Raw genomic sequence first — 23,297 nt, 5'->3', positions numbered from 1 at the left:
TTGGAAAAACAGCCAGTGCTCTTTTCCCTGTCTTTCTTTTTGCCTGGGATGGTGGGGGTAGGAGATCACAGGATATTACCGGGTAACTTGCTGACCTGGAATTCACAGAGATCCCATGTGCCTCTGCTTCTGAGTGCTGGAATTAAAGGTACATACACAATATACTACTTTGCTCAACCTTTTCCTCATTTTTAAAAAGAAAAAGCAAAACAAAATAAGAAACAGGTGTTCTTGTGGTATGGTGGAGTATCCTTTGGTTATATGTCCAGGAGTTGTATAGGTAGGTCTTGGGGTAGATCAATTCCCACTTTTCTGAGAAACTGCCATATTGATGTCCAAAGTGGCTGTCTAAGTTTGCATTCCCACCAGCAATGGAGGAGTGTTCACCGTGTTTCAGATCCTTTGCTGCATGAGCTGTCATTGTGTTTTTGATCTTAGCCATTCTGACAGGTGTAAAATGGTATCTCAGTCATTTTGATTTGCATTTTCCTATGGCTAAGGATGTTGGGCATTTTTTTATGTATTCTTAGTCATTTGAGACTCCTGTTGAGAATTCTCTGTTTAGATCTATCCCCCATGTTTTACTTGGATTATTTGGTTTGTTGATGTCTGGTTCCTTGAGTCCTTTATATATTTTGGAAATTAGCCCTCATTCTGATGTGGTATTAGTGAAAATCTTTTCCCATTCTGTAGGCTGCTGTTTTGTGCTATCAACAGTGTCCTTTGCCATAAAGAAACTTTTCAGTTTCATGAGATCCTGTATGTTAATTGTTTATCTTAGTGCCTTTGCGATTGGTGATCTGTTCAGGAAATTGTCTCATGTGCCAGTTCATTCAAGGTGATTCCCCACTTTCTCTTATAATAGGTTCAATGTTTCTGGTTTTATGTTGAGGTGTTTGATCCACTTGGACTTGAGTTTTATTAAGGGTAATAGATGTGAATCTTATTTGTGGAACTCCTGACTGTGGGAGCAGGGGCTATCTCTGACTCTTGTTCTGGCCTTTGGGACCCTTACCCTCATAATGAGTTGCCTCATCAAGCATTCAACTTGATATGCCATGTTTGGCTGATAACCCATCAGAAGCTGGCCCATATGTTAATAGAAATGGAGGAGGGATAGATGGGGGAAAGAGAGGGGAGGTGACATGGGAGGGACTGGGAGAAGAGCAAGGGGGTATACAGTGATTGGGCCACAAAAATTAGATAGATAGATAGATAGATAGATAGATAGATAGATAGATAGATAGATAGACAAAAATTAGATAGATAGAAAGAACACCCCCCCCCCCAAAAAAAAAACCCAAAACTAAGGACTTTAAATGATTGTACCTAAGGTCATCTACCAGAATGTCCATTGATTAAGGTCTTATTTCAGATAAGTTATATACTTCATAAGAGTCCAGGTATTGATACATTTCTTTTGATATGATATATTTGTGTCTATTAAAAAGGTAGAGACAATAGAAATAAAACTATTATTTCACTTTAGCCTTAATTATAAACAGACCTATAGATGTTCATTCATTAATGAAATAATTATGCTAATACTTTTTATCATCTCAGTTTATTCTTTACTTGGATTTGGTAATTTACAAATTGTTAATATCTGATTACACTAAGCTGCCTTCCTCTATAATTGTGTTATCTTCTGTCCTTTTAGGACCCGCAGTCCATAAGCATCAGTTCAACAGTAATGCTGTGACAGACATTAATTTGGATAATGTCTGCAAGAAAGGAAACACTTTATTATGGGATATAGTGCAAGATGATGATGCAGTAAGTTGTATAATAAATTCAAAAGATACAAAAATTATAGCAAAATACAATCAAGTTAAGCAATAACTATATATATTTTTTGTAGGTTAATCTTTCTGAAGGATTAATAAATGAGGCAGAGAAACTTCTTTGTTCCTTGGTTTGTTGGTTTACAGATAGGCAGATTCGAATGAGATTCATTGAAGGCTGCCTTGAGAATTTAGGAAACAACAGGTAAAAAAGATTTATAATTTTTTCTTGTTGAGTAAGAGTTTTTTCTGTGCCCTTGTGCAGAGTGGGTGTGCTGTTTTCATAGTATTAAATGTGTACAAACAGTCATCTCTCAGCTGTTGTGATTTCCATGTTCTGTTTAGGGACATTTTTCTTAAAAGGCAACACTTTATCTCTCAGTGGTAGTTCTTTTTTTATTGAGCACACAGATCAGCTCCTCATTAACGTAAACAAAAAATAGTAATACTCTCTCTTTCTTTTTTGGGGGGAGGTTTCAAGACAAGGTTTCTCTGTGGCTTTGGAGACTGTCCTGGAGCTAGCTCATGTAGACCAGGCTGGTCTCAAACTCACAGAGATCCGCCTGCCTCTGCCTCCGGAGTGCTGAGATTAAAGGTGTGTGCCACCACCGCCCGGCAATGCTCCCTCTTTTTTAATGATTAGAGTGTATTTATTTTCTAAATAATTGGATTTATCCATAACTTTCCTTTATACTGGCAACACAGTTGTGGATTTTTGTTCAAATTTCGTTTAAATGTTCTTGAACTTTCTCATGTATATAAAGAGGTTAAATAAGAGGTGAAATTAACTTAATCTAAAATGCAAACATTTAAAAACAATTTAAGGGGCTGGAGAGATGGCTCAGAGGTTAAGAGCACCAACTGCTCTTCTAAAGGTCCTGAGTTCAATTCCCAGCACCCACATGGTGGCTCACAACCATCCATTATGAGATCTGGTGCCCTGTTCTGGTGTGCAGATATACATAGAAGCAGAATGTTGTATACATAATAAATAAATAAAATCCAAAAAAAGAAAAAAAAACAATTCAAGGAGATGAGGCTTTTTTTTTGTCTCAACTTCTATTTATAGTATATATATAAAGTATGTAAAGTTTTTATATGTTATTCATAATTTAGTAGAATAGATTTTTAGAAAGTAGTAAGTAGGGCACTGATGGTGCATGCCTTTAATCCCAACTCTTGTTAGACAGAGGTAGGCAGATCTCTGAGTTCAAGGCCAGCCTGGTCTATAGAGAGTGAGTGCCAGGACAGCCAAAGCTACACAGAGAAACCCTATCTCCAAAAAAAAAAAAAAAAATAGAAGTAGAAAATAGTATTTATGGTCATTCCCACCTATAATCCCAGATCTTGTGAGGGTAAGACAGAATGTTTGTGAATTTGAGGCCAGTGTCAACTATATAGTGAGACCTTGTTTCTGTCGGGGTGAAGAGTGAGACCAGAAAAGAGATCTACCCTCTGACAGGAAGTTCGAGTTTCTATGACATCTGGCAATAAACCAGTCAAGATGAACTGCTCTGGATAGTGGTTTCTTATGTAGCAGAACATCTTCCTTGTTGCAGTCTTTTGAGCATCAGCTCTCTGCACAAGGTTTATCTGGAAATAATGGGCCAGTGGATAAAAAGGCTGCTGCCAAGACTACAAAGCTGAGTTTGTTCCTTTTTATCAACATAGGGGAAGAAGAGAACAGACTTTAGAAAAGTTACCCTCCGGCCTCCACACTTCTTGTGGCACTTGAGTCAGTCTCTCTCTCTCTCTCTCTCTCTCTCTCTCTCCTCTCTCTCTCTCTCTCTCTCTCTCTCTCTTTCTGTCTCCCTCTCTGCCTCTGTCTCCCTCCCTCCCTCCTTCCCTTCCTCCCTCCCTCCCTCTTATACACACAAGTTTTTTTGAGAAATTTTATTATTGCTGTTTTATGTGTATTAGTGGTTTTCCTGTTTTTACCATGCCTAGTGTCTGTAGAGGCCAGAAGTGGGTGTAGGATCCCCTGGAATTGGAGTCACACGTGGTTCTGAGCTATCATTTGAGTGCTAGGAATCATACTCAGGTCCTGTGGAAGAGCATCTAGAGTTTTTAACCACCGAGCTTTCTCTCCAGCCATTCTTTCTCTTATTTAAAAACAATTGTTCAAATTTTATTCTATAAACATTTTATAAATTTGCTTTTGTGATTTATCATGATACTGTTCTCTGTCCTTTGTAGTTTCTCATTGATTTTACTTTTGTAACGATAAGTGAAATTGGTATGTTCTGTTTTAGGTAAATTTTTAGGAAAAATAAACCATTAATGGGGCCTGGATATGTACAATGATAGAATATATACCTAGCATGTGCAAGGCCTGTTCTATTACCAGCCATGTGCACGAGCGCGCGCGCACACGCGCACACACACACGCGCACACGCACACACACACACGATCCAATGGGTAAAAGCATATGTTGCCAAGCTTGAAGCTCCTGGACCTGCATTGTGCTTACACCTCTTACAGTTTATCCATCGATGTCCATATATATACCTTGATTCAAATGTGCGTGCACACATGCTGCCAGATAGATAGGCATATGATAAATATGTAAAAACTAGTTATTCTTCATGAAGTTTGATAGAGAATTATTTGATAATGATTCTAGATTTTAAACTGTAGATATAGCCTAGGTGATAGAGTGCTTGCTTACTTTGTACAAACCTAGATTTAATGCCCAGCACATATACCAGGACTAGTGGCTCATAGGTCATTACTCAGGTCATTAGGTTTGTTCGATAAGTATTTTTTTTTTTCTTTTTGAGCCATTTTATTGGGAAACATGTTTTGACTTAGATGTTTTAAATACTCAAAATATCCACTTAGTTCTTAGATGTCATTAGACATTATATTCATTGCTCTTTGGTTTCTATCAGTGTAGTGTATTTCTCTTTCATTCTATTTAATAGTTTTCTTTTTTAGTTTTTTATGTCTTTTTTCTGCCTTCACCCTTCAAACTTTTAAGTGACATAATATTTTTATATTTCTTGAAAATCTTTCCTTGAAGTTCTTTGGCTCATTTTAAAAGCAACTATATCTGGGCAGTAGTGTTGCACGCCTTTAATTCCAGCACCTGGGAGGCAGAGACAGATGAATGTCTGAGTTCAAGGCCAGTCTGGTCCACAGACCCAAGTTCCAGGACAGCTAGGGTTACACAGAGAAACTCTGTCTTGACCCGCCCCCCCCAAAAAAATAGCCACTATGTATTTAGTATCTGCCTTTGTATAGTTTTTAACATAGAAAGGATGTTGCACAGAAATATCCCACCTTCCTTTATTACACACACACTGGACTGTACCCAGGACCTTACAGATATTATAGATTTTAGAAAATAGTGTATTATTGAGATAGCCATTGAGCTATCTCCTCAGCACCTTTCTTTAGATTTCCTTTCATGCTTTTCTTTGGAATATGAAGTGCATTTTTTGTTTTCTTTTAGAAATGCAGTGTATGAAGCAGTGGTAATCAGTTTTTATATTGATAATATAATTGGGAAAAGTGATATTAAGTATCAAAGATTATTTTAAAGAAAAAAAAAAGTACTTTAAAAGGCTCTTACACCTTGGATTTAAACCCAGATACTTTTAATTTGTTTAGTTCGGGTTTTTGGTTGTTTTGGGATAGGTTCTCTCTGTGTGTCCTTTAGTGGGACTGGCATTGAATTCACAACTCCCTGAGTCCTGGATTAAAGTCATGCATTAACCACACCTGCTTCTTACATTATTTTAACTTGAAGTTTTCGTAGAAATATAAATAGACATTAGAAACAAAATTATTTTTGTAAGGCTATATTTCTAGTTAAAGTACATTAAGACTTTTACACTTAAAGATTCTCAAGGACTAGATTTCTGTGACAGTCTAGAGTTACTTGTTTTACTCTGTGAAAATGTGCTTTTACTCTTTCAGATCAGTAGTGATTTCTCTTCGTCTTCTTCCAAAACTGTTTGGTACTTTTCAGCAGTTTGGTAGCAGTTATGATACACATTGGATTACAATGTAAGTGAACAAAAGATACAAAATATTTTTAAAGGTTTTTTTGAAAGTTATATTATGCTTTTTAGTAGATTTTGCTGTGCCTAAGGGGAAAAAAAATTGGGTTTCTTATTTTAAATATTTTGCTACCCTTTTCTGTCTTTTAACCATCTGGATTTTATTTATTTATTTATTTATTTATTTATTTATTTATTTATTTATTCATAAACTTCTTTTCTTTGTTGTTGAGAACAGTACTGTAGCATTTGATGCTCTTAACCCTAGGGAGAAGGTTTTTATTATAGTGACCATTGCAGAGAACTCCTGAAAAAGATCTGCAATAAAATATATGCTCACATTATCTTATTTTTTCCTATCACTAGACTATGATACAAAACCACCTTACAATGATAATCTTAACATTACCTTATTCCCTTGTACTTATGGAGAAGTTATGATTGATGAATGTTAAAATAATTGTTTCAAGGGTAGTACCTGATAGGAAAAAGAGTGCTTATGCTTAGCTGTTACCAGTTACTCAGCAGTTGGTGTCTTATGTATCTCTTACACTTTCTAATCTCTGAAGTTGTTTTGTTTGATTTGTATATTGTTTTTGATTTTGAGGCAATCTCACTTTGTTGCCCTACTTCACTTGGTGCTTGCTCTGTAGTCGTCCATAGTGAGTTCATGAGATGGTCTCCAAAACAAAGCAAAACCAAATGAATGTTTTTGTTTCTTCACAGGTGTTGAATTTTTAAATTAAAACACTAATTGTGGGGCCTAGAGCAATGGCCCAACAGTTAAAGAACACAGGCTCCTTTTCTGGGCTTTGATTCTCAGCATCCTTGCGGCAACTTCCCAGGGAAGCTGACAGCCTTATCTGCATTCTTTTTGGCACTGCATGCAAGTGGTGCACAGTTGAACACTTAAAAAACAAATCCATAAACATGAAAAATAAAGTAATAATAAATTAAAATTTTTTTACCTTAAAATTATTTAATATAATTTTATGGGTATTTTGCCTGCATTTATGTTTATGTATCATATGGGTCTAGTGCCTGTGGAGGCTAGAAGAAGGTATCTTATCCCCAGGGATTGAATTAATAGATTGTGGTAACTTGCTATGTGGGCGCTGGAAATTGAACCTGGGGTTCTCTCGGACAGCAGCCAGTGTTCTTTACCATCAGGACATCTCTCCAGCCACACTCCCCTCCCCCTCCAAAAAAAAAAAAACCAAAGAAAAAAATTATGGTCTTTAAATGTTTTTGGAACAGGACCTTATTGTACAGCTTTGGCTAGCATGGAACTTGCTGAGTAGGCCAGGCTGGCCTTGAATTCATATCGATACACCTGCCCCCCATGTGCTTGGACTAAAGAAGTTATGCTATTAGCTGGGCACCTAGACTCATATGTTTAATCCCAACAGTTTGAGGCCAGCCTGATCTGCAGAACAAGTTCCAGGACATCCAGGTCTACAAAGAGAAAACAGTCAAATCAAAACAAAAACTTATACATTTCAAGATTTCTTACACTGTCTCCTTTTAAGATATATTTTTTGTTTTCTGGTTCTTTCCCTTTTCCAATTATTATTTTCTTCTAATTGGGCCAGGTGGGCAGAAAAAGAACTGAACATGATGAAGCTTTTCTTTGACAATCTGGTGTATTACATTCAAGGTATAAGAGAAGGAAGACAAAAGCATGCGTTGTAAGTACTGTCTCCAGTAGGTTAAATGATTTCTTGTTCACTGACAGATAATTTTCTGCTTTCCTTTGTTTCATGTATATGTAAGAAGTATAACAATTTATTTAAAATTGTAAGAGAAAATAAAAAACATGTTACAAGATTTTCATGATGTTACTCCCATAATTCATAGGAAGGTTGTTTAACTTGGGACCTGTTTAACTATTACTACTGAAATTAATTGAAAGTCATTGTTGTTAGTTAAACGTAAACATTCACCATTTCTAATGTAGTAATACTTTTATTTTAATCCTTGTAAATATATTTTTAAGTTATTTATCTTACTTTATATGTTTGCATGTTTTGCCTTCATGTGCATGCATATGATTTGTGTGAATCACTTTCATGCCTGGTGTCCACAGAGGTCAGAAGTGGGCATAGGAGTCCCTGAAACTGGAGTTACAGATGGTTGTGAATTATTCCGTATACATGCTAGGAATTGATTCCAGGTCCTATGTGGAAGGTTAAGTCAATACTCTTTTTTTGTTTTGTTTTTGTTTTTGTTTTTCCGAGACAGGGTTTCTCTGGAGCCTATCCTGTCAATCCCTCTAGAGACCAGGCTGGCCTCGAACTCACGGAGATCCGCCTGCCTCTGCCTCCTGAGTGCTGGGATTAAAGGCGTGCGCCACAAAAGCCCAGCAAGTCAATACTCTTAACCACTGAGGCATCTATCTCTAGCCGTAAAGATCTTGTCTAAAAAACATAGGTGGGTGGGGTGATTGATGAATATGCCCTTTATTGTCATCTGTCCTCTTATAACTGTATGCATGGTTTGCACACATCATTCCCTTCTCCTTACACTTGTATACAATAATCAATAAGAGAATTAAGTGCTAACCTTTAACAGATATACATCAGCCCATTTGAGGAAGACAGTTTCATTTTACAAATGAGAGCACTAAAGGTAGGAAACAATAGATAACTTATCCAAGGCCACACATGTAGTGAAAAGTGGAGCTAGTGTTTATGTCTAAGCCATGTGTCTAGCAGTTATAATCTTTATTCTTTACATTTTAAGTAGGATTTTGTTGACTTGGAACTCACTATGGAGCCTGATTTGACGGTAATTTTAGAATACTCCCTTAGTGGTGAAATCTCACCAAGCTAGAACTCTTTGTGTTAAGAGCTACATATTGCCATCAGTATATTCATTCATATTAAAAGTAGAGCAGTATTATGTGGATATAATCTGTTTAGTGTACATCCTCTGTTTATTTCAGACTGTAATAATACTCATTTTTTAAAGCATGCTGATCTTATGAATTTAGTTTGTTTTTTACCCATCATGGGGATTATAATATAGAAATGTTGAAGTTTGGCCAAGGAAAAACTGTTGGATAGGAAAGAGAATTCATTTCTTACAAGAAAATGTTAGAAAATTTCTTGAGACCTGGGGCTCCTTAGATAAAAGACTTAGCTAGACTATTTTGGTATTAAAACTCCACAGAGAGTGGTTTTACTTGCTTACTTTTTATTTGTTATATATGTGCTTGTTGTGTGTGTGTGTGTGTGTGTGTGTGTGTGTGTGTGTGTGTGTGTATCTAAAAATTTTTTTAAAGGCTTAAAAAAAGCTAACTTTGGAAATAAACTTTAATATATCCTGAAAATTTTCATGAACTTATTAATGCATATAGTTACATAATTAATACAATGGAGCATTGTAAACTGTATAGGATTTCTGTTTTTTTGGTGTATGCTATGATTAGGAACATTAAATATCTTCTTAAAAGATGTAGGATTTTTTTTTTTATTACCTGGAGTTAGGAATGTTTTTAGTACTTCAGTAGTATTTTTAGAAAGTGTTTTGCCATATAATGATTTTTCTGAGCATTTTTATTTTATATTTTGTAATTTTGGGGGGAGCAGAAATGGTATTGGATAGGTAGTGTGTTAGTGGGGGACATGGGAGAAGGGGAGGAAGAGGGAATGGGGAATGACATGTAAAATCTTGTTTCTAATTCAAATAAAAATAATTAAAAAAATAAAAAGATGTAGGATCTTGTTTGTTGTGGTAGCCTAGACCTGTAATCCCAGGGCTTGGCATATTGAAGCAGGATGTTTCCCTTGAGTTCAAGACCATTCTTCATCTACAGTATAAAGACTTCTACAGAATGAAGACTCTGTTTCAGGGGGGGGGGGGAAACATGAAAAAAGAAGAAATGGGGTCTTCTGTTAATTATTTGAATGGTTCTTTGTAGGTACAGCCATAGTGCCGAAGTTCAAGTTCGACTTCAGTTCCTAACTTGTGTGTTTTCAACTCTGGGATCACCTGATCATTTCAGTAAGATTTTAATTTCGCTTACATTTATTTGTGTGCTTGTACATGCATGTACCTATTAAGGGTTCATGAGGCGATCATAGCACAACTTGAAGGAATTGGTTCTCTTTTATCAGAGACCCTAAGGTCTGGCCTTAAGGCTTTTGCTCGAGGTTCAGAAAGAGATGCCACAATACTTGTAGGCTCTAAATCTGAAGGCAATGGAAAATGAATCTTCTCACACATCCTTTCTGTTCATGTGCTCTTTTCTGCTCTAATAATCTTGTCCTGCTTCTAACTTCTTCATGTTTGTTTTTCTCCTTCATTTTCCAACATACTTGTTTTTCCTACATTCTTACCTTTCTATGTTTGTGTTAATTTCTGCCAGATTCTTTATCCAGACATTTCCTCTCTAGGCTCTTCTTCCCAAAACACTTTTCTAAGAAGTTTGAAGCAAAGGATAAGAATTACAGAGTTAATTTTTCATTGGTCAGGAGCACTTTTCTAAGCTAAGAGATATAAGCAGAGCCATAGCATGGGAACATAAGGTCCCGTGTCCATAGGAACAGAACTTCGACCAGACAAGGAAGGCACAGTGCCCAATGACAACTTTAAGACACAGATCTATTGTTAGTAGACTGTCAAGTGAAGAATAGGAATGCTTTAAGGTTAATGTGAGTTTAGCTTGGGACAGCACTTTCCTATCTGCTGGCAGAGAGAACTGCCAGGACACTTGTTTTCGTTCTCTCTCTCTCTCTCTCTCTCTCTCTCTCTCTCTCTCTCTCTCTCTCTCTCTCTTTCTCTCTCTCTCTCCTCTCTCTCTTCTCTTTCTCATGTCACCGTGTCATAGTAGTTTCATCTGTTAAACAGTATTTTTCATATGCTTTAGTTAATATAGCCAAATAGATAGTTAATTTGCTAGCTTGAAATGTGTCACCATCACTTGTTTTTTGAAGTCCTAACTGTGTATTTCTCTTCCTGGTTTAAATCTATAATTTGTTCACATTTAGGCTATAGGAAGTTCACCTAACATTGGGATACCAACAGATTTCAAAAGTAAAACATCTTTTTTTTGTTTTTTTAAGATTTTATTTATTTATTATGCATACAACATACTACTTCCATGTGTATCTGCACACCTGAAGAGGGCAACAGATCTCTTAACGGATGGTTGTGAGCCACCATGTGGTTGCTGGGAATTGAACTCAGGACCTCTGACCTCTGGAAGAGCAGTCATTGTTCTTAACCTCTGAGCCATCTGTCCAGCCCAAGTAAAACATCTTTTTATAGCATATTTGTTTTGTTTTATTGGGTCATGTACCCACTATGACTATAAACAAAAGGAAAATATAAAATCATCTTAGATGAAGAAAGGAAATAAAATAATTATGATCCGTATAGATAATATCTGGTAACTGCCGAGTTTTGTGTTTATTTTGTACAGTGTAGCTTCTCTACAAAAACTTTAGTTACTGTGTAGATAAAACCACCACCAGGAAAAACCTCAAAACCAACCACTCCACCCAGAGGATAATAGTATTATAAATATAGTGTAGTCATGTTTAATTATGCTGGGTACATTAATAAGAACAATTTTAAAAAGTTATAAAAAATAACAAGATTATTGCTTATTGAATGTTTTATTGAGTCAGCAGATTTTTAACAATTCTAGTTATGTAATTTTCCAAAATTAATAATATTTTGTGGAATCTTTTAACTTTATTATCTTGTTCTTTTTAATAATCTAAGTTGTTTAGCAACATATACTAAACATTACGTATAGTTTATGTTATCTCTTAATCTCAAGATTTTTTTTTGTCTGTTTTTCTGTCCATCCATCCATCCTGTTTGTTTTAGTTTTTTTCTTTTTTTTCTTTTTTTTTTTTTTTTGTTGTTTGTTTTAGTTTTCAAGACAAGGTTTCTCTGTGCGTAGCCCTAGCTGTCCTGAAACTTGCTCTGTAGACCGGACTTGTTCAGACTCACAGAACTCCTCCTGCCTGTGCCTCCTGAGTGCTAGCATTAAAGGCATACACTACCCACACGTGGCTCTGTGTGTTTGTGTGTGACTACCACCTGGCTCATTGGTGTGTTTGTGTGTGTATGTACATGCCACTACCACTTGGGTCATTGGGCTGGGGGTGGGGGGAGGAAGAGGGAGAGGTGGAGGGAGGAGAGCAGGAGCACGAGTGAGCACTGGAATTAGAGGCAGGTATGAACTGTCCAGTGTTGATGGTTAGAACTGAACTATGTTCTCTAAGAGCAGCAAACACTCTTCACCACTTAACCATCATGTTGGCTCTAAGCAACATATGTTCTTAGAAAATCATCTAATCTAAAACACCATGTGTTATTTTTGAGGCAGGGTCTCACTGTATGGCTCTGGTTGTCCTAAATTGCTTGTATAGCATTTATTGGCTTTGAACTTAAAATTCTTCTGTATTATGGCCTAAGTGCTAAAATTAAAGTTTACAGAAGACAAAACCTTTCAGAGTATATTGATACTTAGGTGAATATTTTCTGGTATTGTGGAAATGCATTTGATTTCTTAGTTATTATTGGGGGGGGGGGGATTGGTCATTCTTGTACTTTCATATCTCCCCAGACTGTAGGAAACCACAATAGTCTTTAGAATGAACTCATTAAGTTAAATATCCTTTGAATTGTCTGGGTTTTTTTTTTGTTGTTGTTGTTGTTTTTGTTTTGTGTGTGTGTGTATGTGTGTGTTTGTTTTGATTTTGTTTTGTTTTGGTTCTTTTTGGATGCTGGTTGTTGTTTTACTTTGGTTTTTAAATTCATTCTCAGACTTGTGATTGCCTGGAATGTTTTCTGTTTCATTCTACAGAGTTTTATATTTGGTTTTTCATTGTTATATTTGGGAGTCTTTTGATTTTGGGGTCAGAGTACTATATGTCACCTGAATCTCATGAAGTGAATTCTTTGTATTTCTTTTTTTCCTGCACATTTGCTTTGTTCTTCATAAAAATAGTGGCTGTGATCCTGTATCTCCCATGGACAGCCTTTGGATATACTTTCTACTCTGTAATCCTCATCTTTAGAATTGAATCCTCAAAATTTCTGTGATTGCTTGTCTCCAGGTAAGACAGGTAATCCTGTCCATAAAATAGAAGAATTTTAAGTTCAAAGCCAATTATTACCATAATTCTCTGAGGTAGTCACATTTTACCAATCAGATAATCCTTTAGACCTATTTTGGTGTTGCTGAAGATTTGAACCATCATGCCTGAACTCATCATGCACTAATGAGCTATATCCCAAGCCATACAACAGTTTTTCACTTGTGTTTTTAATTATGTAAGATTATACATGTGTAATATTTTGTTTTATTTCTTTTTTAATTATGTGTATGTTAAATATGTCCATTTGTGGGTATATAAATCCATGTTTCAGTAGCCCTAGAAGCCAGAGGTATCCTCTGTAGGTATAGGTGTTTGTAAGCCAATTAATGTGGATTCTGTGTCCTTTGGAAGAGTAAGGAATGGTTCTTAAACTGCTGAGTCATGTCTCTAACTCTGATATTTCTACTTTAATAGCAAAAGTTAGAGTTTCTTTTAAAATACTTTTTATGAAATGCTGTCAGCTATTCAGGCAGTGGTAACACTCAACATTAATTCCAGCCCTCTGGTGGCAGAAGTAGGTGGATCTCAAGGCCAGTCTGGTCTACAGTGTGAACTCCTGGACAGCTAGGGTTACACAAAGAAACCCTGTCTAGAAAAACCAAAACCAAAATATTGTCAGCTAGCTCCTTTATATACAAATTTGGCTGCTTTTAATATAATGAATTAGGACCAAAATGTTTTATCTAATCCTGATTCAAATTTCCACACAGAAAACCATAAGGAATTAGCACTGAGCTAATAGTTAAAGCATTTGTATTTTAAGGAAAACAGACTATATATACACGTTGTCCAAAAGGAAGTGTATAGTTACTTTTTATCTAATTTATAGAAACACAAGCCAGATGTGGTAAGTCAGCAATATTTCATCACTTGGAAAGTACAGGCAGGTGGAATACAAGTTGTAGGCAGAAGTGAGCTATATAGCAGTATCCTATTTCACACCTCCCCTCTGAAATTAATGAAGCACAAAATTTATTATTTTTGTTTAGGGCTAAGTTTAGAGCAAGTCGACATTTTATGGCATTGTTTAGTAGAAGATTCTGAGTGCTATGATGATGCACTTCATTGGTTTTTAAATCAAGTTCGAAGTAAAGATCAACATGCAATGGGAATGGAAACCTATAAACATCTTTTCCTGGAGAAGGTAATTGTATATCTTAGAAGTTTATTTGTATAATTTCCTATATGTATTTTAGTGTCTTGAAGTATGACTTCTGTAATGTTCTTTGTCTTTCTCTTCCTCTCTTCTATATAGCTTTTAAATTTAACAAATGGGTTAGTTTTTGGTGATTCTTATACAAGTTTTCTGGTTCAGATTTACCTGACATGTTATCTTTTAACTAAATGTAAATTTAGTTTGTTCCTAAATATAATTAATCTATTATTTATTCAATATTTTAGAACAATTAAAATAATGTGTAAGAATGGCACTAATTGTAAATATTGGCCTTTGGGTATTTATTTATTTACAGCTTTGTTATTTTAGAAACAATCTTATTTTACATATCAGTCCTCCCATTCCCTTTCCCTCTCTTCCTCCCTTCCCCCTCCCTCCCTTCCTTCCATATCCCGACTAACCCCCCCAACCCACCTTCACTCACTCCCCAAAGATAGTGAGGCCCTCCATGGGTGGGGGCTGTCATAGTCCTTCACATCATTTGGGGGAGGGTCTAGGCCCTCTTTCATGTATCTGGGCTGCAATAGTATCCCTCCATAGGGAATGGGCTCCCAAAGTCCACTTGAGCCAGGGATAAACACTGGCTCCACTGTTAGAATTGGGTATTTATTTTTGAAAGTCATAGTCAGTTTGAAGTGTGTGCCCATAACAACAAGTATAAGACTTAAGTCCATGAGTCTTCTTGAGTTGAGTTTCAATAATTTCAGTCTGTCTTTTGGCTAAGTATCAGCTAATACCCACATTTGTTAGATACTTGGGAAGGCCTTATAAGAAGTATAGTGGTGATAGTAACATCCTTGTTTCTGTCCACCATAACCAGACGTTGCAGGTAGTCACTTTTATACAAACTATAACATTCACATCAGTGATGGTTAAAGCTGCTTTGTGTTGGCTGTGGTTGTACATGCCTTTAATCTTAATATGTGAGAGTTGGGGGAAAGAGGATCAGCATTTTTTTTTCTTTCCCATTTTCTTAATGCTTTTTTTTTTTCTTTTCTTTTTTTAAATTAACAAAGTTCCCTGGAAATTCATAATGTCTTGTGTTACAATATAATGAAAGAGTTTTAGGGCAAAGTACAAATAGAATTTATCCTTGGTTTTGTCCTTCAATACAAACTACATTTACCTCAATTTCTTATAAATGTATATGGTCATAGTATCTAATAAATGACAAAATGTCTTTATTTCCCCTGATTTGGGTGTGTGTGTGTGTGTGTGTGTGTGTGTGTGTTTATAATTGAAGTGTTCATCAGTCAGGTGCAGCTAATTGAAGCACATGTCTCTTCAGGCTTTGCATGAATAGAATTTTATTAAATTATTTAAATGATCAAATTATTGTCAGATCTTTTCTGATAATTTTCTTCCTATATTGTCTTTAGTAAAATCAGTAATCTAATAAAATAGAATCTGTTAATATTTTTTTCTTTAAGATGCCTCAGCTAAAACCTGAAACAATCAGCATGACTGGCTTAAACCTGTTTCAGCATCTGTGTAACTTGGCTCGATTGGCTACCAGTGCCTATGATGGCGGCTCACACTCTGAGGTAAGACTTAATGTTCTATCAGATCAGGTTGTGAGATGCTTCTTGTCTTTAAATTAGATTACCAAGTTAACTTTCTATAAACTTTCACTTTGTTATAAAGTTTCATTTTATTTCAAGTATCTTACCCCCACCCCCACCCCCACCCCCGGCAGGGTTTCTCTGTGTAGCCTGGGCTGTCTTGGAACTTGTTGTGTAGACCAGACTAGCCTGAAACTCACAGAGATCTGATTGTCTCTGCCTCCTGAGTGCGGGGATTAACAGTGTGCACCACTGCTGCCTGTTATTTCAAGCTTTAAATGTTTCATATTTTGACTTTTAAATCAATTTTGGTATTGTGGTTTTTGTTTTACTTGCCAAAGAAAACTATGCTTTTGCCTCATAAAAGTCTTGTTACTTGCTCTATGATTTGTTTAGAAGGAGGGTTACCTGTTCTGTAATTCTCTTTGCAGATCTTGGAAAACATAATTAAATATTTTATGAAAGACTTAATTTGTGTGAAATGACTTTTAGTAACATTTATTTATTTGTATGTGGAAGTCAGAGCTTACAGCAGTCAACCTGCTCTTCTCCATATGTATCCTGCTCTCTATGTCAGTCCACCAGATTTGGCAACAAGCACTTCTTTGCACTGAGCCATTTCACTGGCTCTGAAGTCCAATATGTATGTCATTTGCTATAGCTACATTTTTGCTCCTTTATTTAGCAGTATATGCTAATATGTAATATATATGTAATTTATAGTGACTGCTTCTGAAATAATCCACAGAAATCAGTAATTATGATTAGCTAATTGACTGCCCACTCCTACAAATTTTTAGTCTCATCTTTGTTCCCCTTCCCCAGACTGCAATGTATTTGGATGATTGTCCCTATATTCTTCTAAAATAAATGTTAGTTAAAGGTCTTCCTTGTCAGACATTCGTTTAGTCAACTAAAATTACCCTTTTATTTTTGGAGTATTATTTGCAGTTAAGTTTGTTTTATATCAGGAGGAGAAAATTGTTATTAATCTGTATTATAAAAAGTAATTTTAGAGCTGGTGATATAGCTTAGTTTGTAGAATGGTCTGCCAGCAGTCACAAATCCCTGGGTTTCAGTACCAGTGCCACATAAACCAAGCAAGGAAAGTAGTGTACATCTATAATTTCAAGATTTGGGAAGTAGAAAAAGGAGGGGCAGGAGTTCAGATTTATTCTTGGCTACATAGTGAGTTCTAGATCATCCTGGGTTACATGAAATGTTTCTTCCAAAGTAATTATTTTACTTGTTATCTACTGTGTTCTTTGCAATCTTCCTACTACTGTTTTTTCATGATGTGGGACTTTGTAAAAGGATTTATTTATTCATGTACATTTGTGCTCTTCTCTTGCACACAAGAAGAGGGCATCAGATCCCATTACAGATGGTTGTGAGTTACCATGTGGGTGCTGGGATTAAACTCAGGACCTCTGGAAGGGCAACCCTTAACCACTGAGCCATTTCTCCAGGCTGTGGGGCTTGTTTTGTTAGTGTTTCTAATGTTTTAATCTTAACACTAGTGTTATTATGTTTCTATTTAATAATTTCAAGGTATCTGACAGTCTTGATTTGCCTAATTAATAACTAGGTTCTGCTAGCTGATACTTAGGCTCTACAGTCATCCATTGGAAGATCATCTTTTTTCACTCTGTCCACATTTGAGAGCTTTCACTTCAGCTGTTTCTGTGCAGCATCTAGCAGAAACATTTCTTTTGTTATCCCATAGTTAACATCAGTAATTTGAATAAGAACTTGGTTACTGTGTCCACTAAATTATGACTGTCAGCATGACAGTGGTAGCTTTTTCAGTGTAACTTCAAGGAAAAGCATTGGAGTATTGTGCAAATTATTATAATTTCTTGATTTTATTCCTTTGTGGCATGTTTTTTTTTATTTTTTACTTTTTTAAATAATGTCATTAAATTCATTTTATATGCATTGATGTTGAATGTGTCAGATCCCCTGAAAGTGGAGTTACAGAGTTATGAGCTGCTATGTGGGTGCTGAGAATTGAACCCACGTCCTCTGGAAGAGCAGCAGTGCTCTTAATTGCTGAGCTATCTCCAATTATATAAAACATGATAGGGCTGAAGTTTTCATAGTATATAATTTATTAAGCATCATATTGTTTTTGTGCTTTATAAATAAAAACAATTGGCTTTAAAATTTCTTCATTATCTGAGGAAGTTTGTAAACTTTTGTTGATGATGATGATTATATTTTATAATGTCCAATTACTATAAATTGCCTTCTTAATACTTTATAAAGTATTAAAGTTTAATGTTTAATTTCATATTTGATATTTTACTCTAATAATCTGCCACTTAACATACAAAACCTAAAAATGTCTTATTTTTAATCCTTAGCTGTGTGGTATGGACCAGTTTTGGGGCATTGCATTAAGAGCACAATCAGGTGATGTCAGTCGAGCAGCTATTCAATATATTAACTCCTACTACATTAATGGTAAGTAATTTCAAAATACTGTTCAAAAAGTAAAATTCATTTTTTTTTTTAAATTTCAAGATTTCTCTTTTTGTTTCTTTAAAATTTGGGGGGGGGCACTTTTATTTTATGTGTATGTGTGTGTGTCTGAATGTGGTATATGTGCAGTGCCACAGACCATAACAGGGTGTCAGAATTCCTGGAACTGTAGTTACAGATGGTTCATGTGGGTGCTGGGAATTGAACCTGAGTCCCCTGGAAGATCAGCAGTGACCTTAATTGCTGAGCCATCTCTCCAGCCTGTATTTCTTTTTCTGAAACTCAGTTTTGCTATGTATCCATAATTGGCTTTGAAGTCTCAATTCTTCTGCCTCAGTTTCCTGAGTCCTGGACTAACAGGAAACCCCCAGTTCTGATAAGTACTTTTTTATGTGAGGAAATTTGATTAAGCTTCAGTTTGATTCATTTTCTTTAATACAGGTAAATAGAAATGTAAAAGTATAATGCATATATGTCTGAGTTTCAGGTAAAACGGGTTTGGAAAAGGAGCAAGAATTTATTAGCAAGTGCATGGAAAGTCTTATGATAGCTTCCAGCAGTCTTGAACAGGAATCACACTCAAGTCTGACAGTTATAGAGAGAGGACTGCTTATGCTGAAGACACATCTGGAAGCATTTAGGAGAAGGTAATTTTGTTACACTATATTACAGAATGAATTGCAGTATTTTTATTGTTAACATGTCTAAAGGTATTCTTAATGTTTTTATCCTGGGCATAATTTACCCAAACTAAATGGGTTGTAATGGAAATTGTTGCTATAGAAACTGATGTATCATTTTGCCATTGAGGCTCAGCTTTTATGCATGAATAAGAAGCTGACACAATTCTGTTTCTACAGAGGTGTTAATTATGACTAAAAAGACAGGAACACCAACACTGAGACAAGTTACACTACAACTCTTCCCAACAACATCATATAATCTTTCATATTTTATCAAGTTGAATCATTTGTTTCATTTGCTGTTTTTTTTTCTTCCTGGACTAGGAGAGAGTATTTTAATTTTGAATTTCCATTTACCATGGAAACATGACCAAAACTTTCTGTGTTAATGAATATCTGTATAATTAATTTAGACATACCCTGTGTAATACAGAAATAAAGCAAATTAACATTTATGAATATACCAACCGAAATGAAAGGTGAGTAGATAGTTTTAATTACAAAATTCTGTTTGTTAAAAGTCATTTAACAATGAGTATTAATGTAGAAGTACTAAGAACTGTGTTGAAAATTTGTTAAAATAACTTGTTTCAACTTCAGGTCTTAGTTTTGACATTTATAAAATAATGTACAATTTATATTTTTGACATTTTATTGAACTGGTAGGAAATACTGAGTGAGAAAGATGATCCTACACATTTTTTATAATATGTGTACATGATTTCAAACATTTGTTTAGTGCAAGTTTCTTTTATAATTATAGTTTTAGAAATTTATTTTAATTCCTGTGTTTTTAAAGAATGTGTAAGAGAACTTTTGAATTTTTGTGTAGAAACATTGGAGCCTCAGAACCTTTACCACCTTAGAAAAAGAAAAATTAAGCAAATGTGGTAGTCTTATTCAAATTCATTAAAAAGTCATTACAAACTTGTATAACTCAAACATTACATTAAAATATTATATATGGGGGGGCAAAGTCCTTTAATTGCTCTGTTTTATATTAGGCTTGCTTTAAATGATATACTAGTTTACTTGTAAGAATTTTGTGCTGTGAAGAGCAGCAAACTGGCATGTTATGCCAAATCCTTAGGTCTTGAATATTGTAGTTTCAACAGTACTTATTTTCATTTCCAAAGGTTCAGCAGTACCTTTCATGAGTTTATGGACTTCAGGCCCTAACTCCATAAAGTCTTCTCATAGATACTAGTATTGTCCTACTGTGGAGAAGTGGGCTGTATCTTTCATGTGTATCTTGATTTATTTTATGCTAAAATTAATATTGCTGTTAAATTCTATAATATCTCTACTAGTAAACCGTGAATTATAAAATTGATTTAAAAAAATGCAAAGTAGTACCTGAAAAGTTATGTATTACCTAACAAATCTCATCTTGTCTTCCTGTTTATCAAGTGCTCCATTTGCTTAGTATTGCAAATCTAAATTATTTATCATGTAGATGATTTGAAATACCTTGTACAGTAGTGAATAATAGTAATATCTTAAGAATTTACCTTTTAGAGAAAGGTTTAATCTCAGCAGTGAATTTCATTCAAAAGTGATATTGTTTCTTAGGAGCCGTAAGTAATATCTGGAAACATTTTTGTTATTATACCTTTGGGGCAGAAGGTTGAATTGACTTTGACTGAATAGAGACCAACGATGCTGGTAAACACTTCAGGGTGTATATGATTGCCTGCCTAATGACTCCAAGAGCAATTTAAATTATTGAGCTCAAAATGTCAGTGGAAGCAAGATGGAAAAACTAAAACTTGAAAAATTCAATTACTCTTTTGTTCAGTCATAGACCTGGATATTGTTTCACTTGTAGGGAATAAGTTAATTTCTATCCTTTTATTTCAGAACTCCCAATTAATCTTAAGCATTCATTCATTCGGTTATTTAAAATCAAGAACCTGACTCTTCCACAACTGAAAATGAATTAGAGAATTTTCAAGAATTTAGTATGTGTCATGCTAGATGCCTGTGGGTGTTGGGGAAAGAGTCTTTTTATGAATTTGTTTCATTTTATATGCATGGATGTTTTACCTGCATGTATGTATGTGTACCTGGTGCCTGCCAAGGTTCAAGGATGCCATAAGAGAGTGTTAGATCCACTGGAATTACGGACAGTTATGAGCCACTATGTGGTTACTGAAAATTGAACATCATTGCCTCCTCAAGAGAACATCATTCTAGTCACTAATATTAGGCTTTTAATCAATAAAATTTAATCTCATATTCTGTTAAACTGATTTAGATTGTTTGAATATATTACATCTGAAGAGTACTTTTGTAAAATATGTTTTCTCGGAATTTTTTTAAACCTTTTCTTCTTCTAAATGTAAAAATGGTAACTTAATGCTTCATTATTAGATTAATGTTGAGTTCTATTTTACTTTCCTCCTGTTTCTCCTCCTATTCCCTTTAAATAAATAACTTTATATAATAGGATTTTCTCTTTCAGAAGTTTTTCTGCAAGTCTGTTTTAATTAGGAATTCTTAGCTGTCTTTGATGTTCAGTTCACTATGTTGAATGTATAGTTGGTATAACCTGTTATGGACTTTTCCATCTTGTCAGATATTAAAAACTTCTGTAACATTAAAGTGTTCTAAATGGTCTCCTCTGTGTATGTGTTTTTGTGTTGTTTTAGATTTGCATATCATCTGAGACAGTGGCAAATTGAGGGCACTGGTATTAGTAGTCATTTGAAAGCACTGAGTGACAAACAGTCTTTGCCTCTAAGGGTTGTATGTCAGCCTGCTGGACTTCCTGACAAGGTAGTTAACAGGGTTTAATTCCCAAATTTGGTAACATTTCTCTTTTCAAATCATTGATTGTTGTTTTGGGGTCTGGCAGTTTGTAATTTTTAATTGGCTGCATCTTACATTTCAGATGACTATTGAAATGTATCCTAGTGACCAGGTAGCAGATCTTAGGGCTGAAGTAACTCATTGGTATGAAAACTTACAGAAAGAACAAATAAATCAGCAAGCTCAGCTTCAGGAGTTTGGTCAAAGCAGCAGAAAAGGAGAGTTTCCTGGTAAGTTAAACACTTGACATGTTCAATACAGTTTATGCTTTATTGTTTAGCAACTGTCTTGGTCCATCTTGTGTTGCTTTAACAGCTCTTAAATTAAAGGGTGTTTTATTGTTGGTGTTTTTGATTTCTTATTTTTTGCATCATTTGTTTAAATTTTGAAATGGGATCTTAACTCTGGAGTCCAGGTTGACCTAGAACACACTGTTATGCCCAAAACTGGACTCAGACTCTCAGGAATCCTCCTGCCAGGGCTTCCAAAGTGCTGGGACTACAGGTGTGAGCTATCACATTTGCCCAGACAGTTTATAAGCAGCTGAAGTTTGTTTCTCACTGTCCTGAAAAGTGTAAGATCAAGGTTCCAGAATCTGTTAAGGGCTGCTTTCTTTACAATGCCTTCTTCTCTTGCATTGTGGAAAGTGGAAGGTCACAATCAAGCTTTTAAAGGTCTTAATAGCCACTTCCCTGCTCTTGGTATCATTTGTGTTAGGTGTCATTAGAACAGTGGTTGGGCTTTTCATTGCAAACATCATTTGTTTCTCAGAGGATTCTTTTTAGGCTTTCTAAAAATAAACTTTTATTCATTTTTTTATTGTGTGTGTGGTTTGTGCATTGCACAGAGCGCATGTGGCAGTGCAGAGACAAGTCGTAGGAGTCAGTTGTACTATGTGTATTGCAGGAGTCAAACACAGGCCATCAGTCTGGCTTTGGTGCATTTGTGTACGAAGATTTCTTAATGATCTCTCTCTAGGCTTTTTGATATAACCATAAAAATGATTTGGGAATTGATGTGATAAAATCTTGTAATTGTTGACCTTAGATGTCCATTTACTGCTAATTTTTGCTTTTCAATAAATCTTTTCATGTAGAAGTTTTGGATTAGGAATGATTTATTAGTATAGGATACATGTGTTGTAAATATTGGAAAATTCTGAAATCTAAAACACTTTTGGATATCAATACTGTTCTGTGTACCTTTAGGTAAGGAATTCCAAACTAATTAAATTTAGCCAAGGGATTCTTTGTTTGTACAGAATACTGATGCATATTTAAAACAAAGACCAGAAAGCTCATTCTTAGATTAACTGTGTTTTAAGTCCAAAAGATTTGACTGCAATATGTTTAAGATGAATTCATTTGTATCTCCCAAGTGTAAGATCTTGGGTCAGTGAGATGGCTTAGTGGGTGAAAGTGCTTATTGCCAAACCTGAAAATCCTGTGTTTGATTACTGGGGCCACATGGTGGAAAGAGAGCAACACCAGTTCTGAAAAATTATCTTCTGACTTCTACATGCATGTGCCATGGAATATTTGCTTCTTTACACACACACACACACACACAGACACACACACACACAGAGTCTAGGAAGAAATTTAAAATATCAATCTTGAAAAAGATTTCCTAACATATTTAATCCAATCACTAAAGAAACAAAGGCAGGATCT

At 35.2% G+C, this 23,297-nt stretch overlaps 1 protein-coding gene across 4 annotated transcripts in view; it reads left to right on the top strand.

The window, feature by feature from the left end:
* Usp34 (ubiquitin specific peptidase 34) overlaps positions 1-23,297 on the top strand; it is a 185,301-nt gene that overhangs the window by 67,089 nt on the left and 94,915 nt on the right. For all 4 annotated transcript variants that reach the window (XM_027388016.2, XM_027388017.2, XM_027388015.2 and 1 more), the window contains 11 exons: positions 1,661-1,776; positions 1,862-1,989; positions 5,707-5,796; positions 7,382-7,477; positions 9,712-9,794; positions 13,897-14,051; positions 15,515-15,628; positions 18,013-18,112; positions 18,618-18,777; positions 21,465-21,591; positions 21,707-21,854. In XM_027388016.2, coding sequence (XP_027243817.1) covers positions 1,661-1,776; positions 1,862-1,989; positions 5,707-5,796; positions 7,382-7,477; positions 9,712-9,794; positions 13,897-14,051; positions 15,515-15,628; positions 18,013-18,112; positions 18,618-18,777; positions 21,465-21,591; positions 21,707-21,854 — 1,317 coding nt within the window. The remainder of the gene's footprint in view (positions 1-1,660; positions 1,777-1,861; positions 1,990-5,706; positions 5,797-7,381; positions 7,478-9,711; positions 9,795-13,896; positions 14,052-15,514; positions 15,629-18,012; positions 18,113-18,617; positions 18,778-21,464; positions 21,592-21,706; positions 21,855-23,297) is intronic.

Source organism: Cricetulus griseus, assembly GCF_003668045.3.
Source record: "Cricetulus griseus strain 17A/GY chromosome 1 unlocalized genomic scaffold, alternate assembly CriGri-PICRH-1.0 chr1_1, whole genome shotgun sequence".
Taxonomy (NCBI): Eukaryota; Metazoa; Chordata; class Mammalia; order Rodentia; family Cricetidae; genus Cricetulus; species Cricetulus griseus.
Note: the sequence above shows the minus strand (reverse complement) of the source record. Positions and strands in the feature narration are given on the sequence as shown.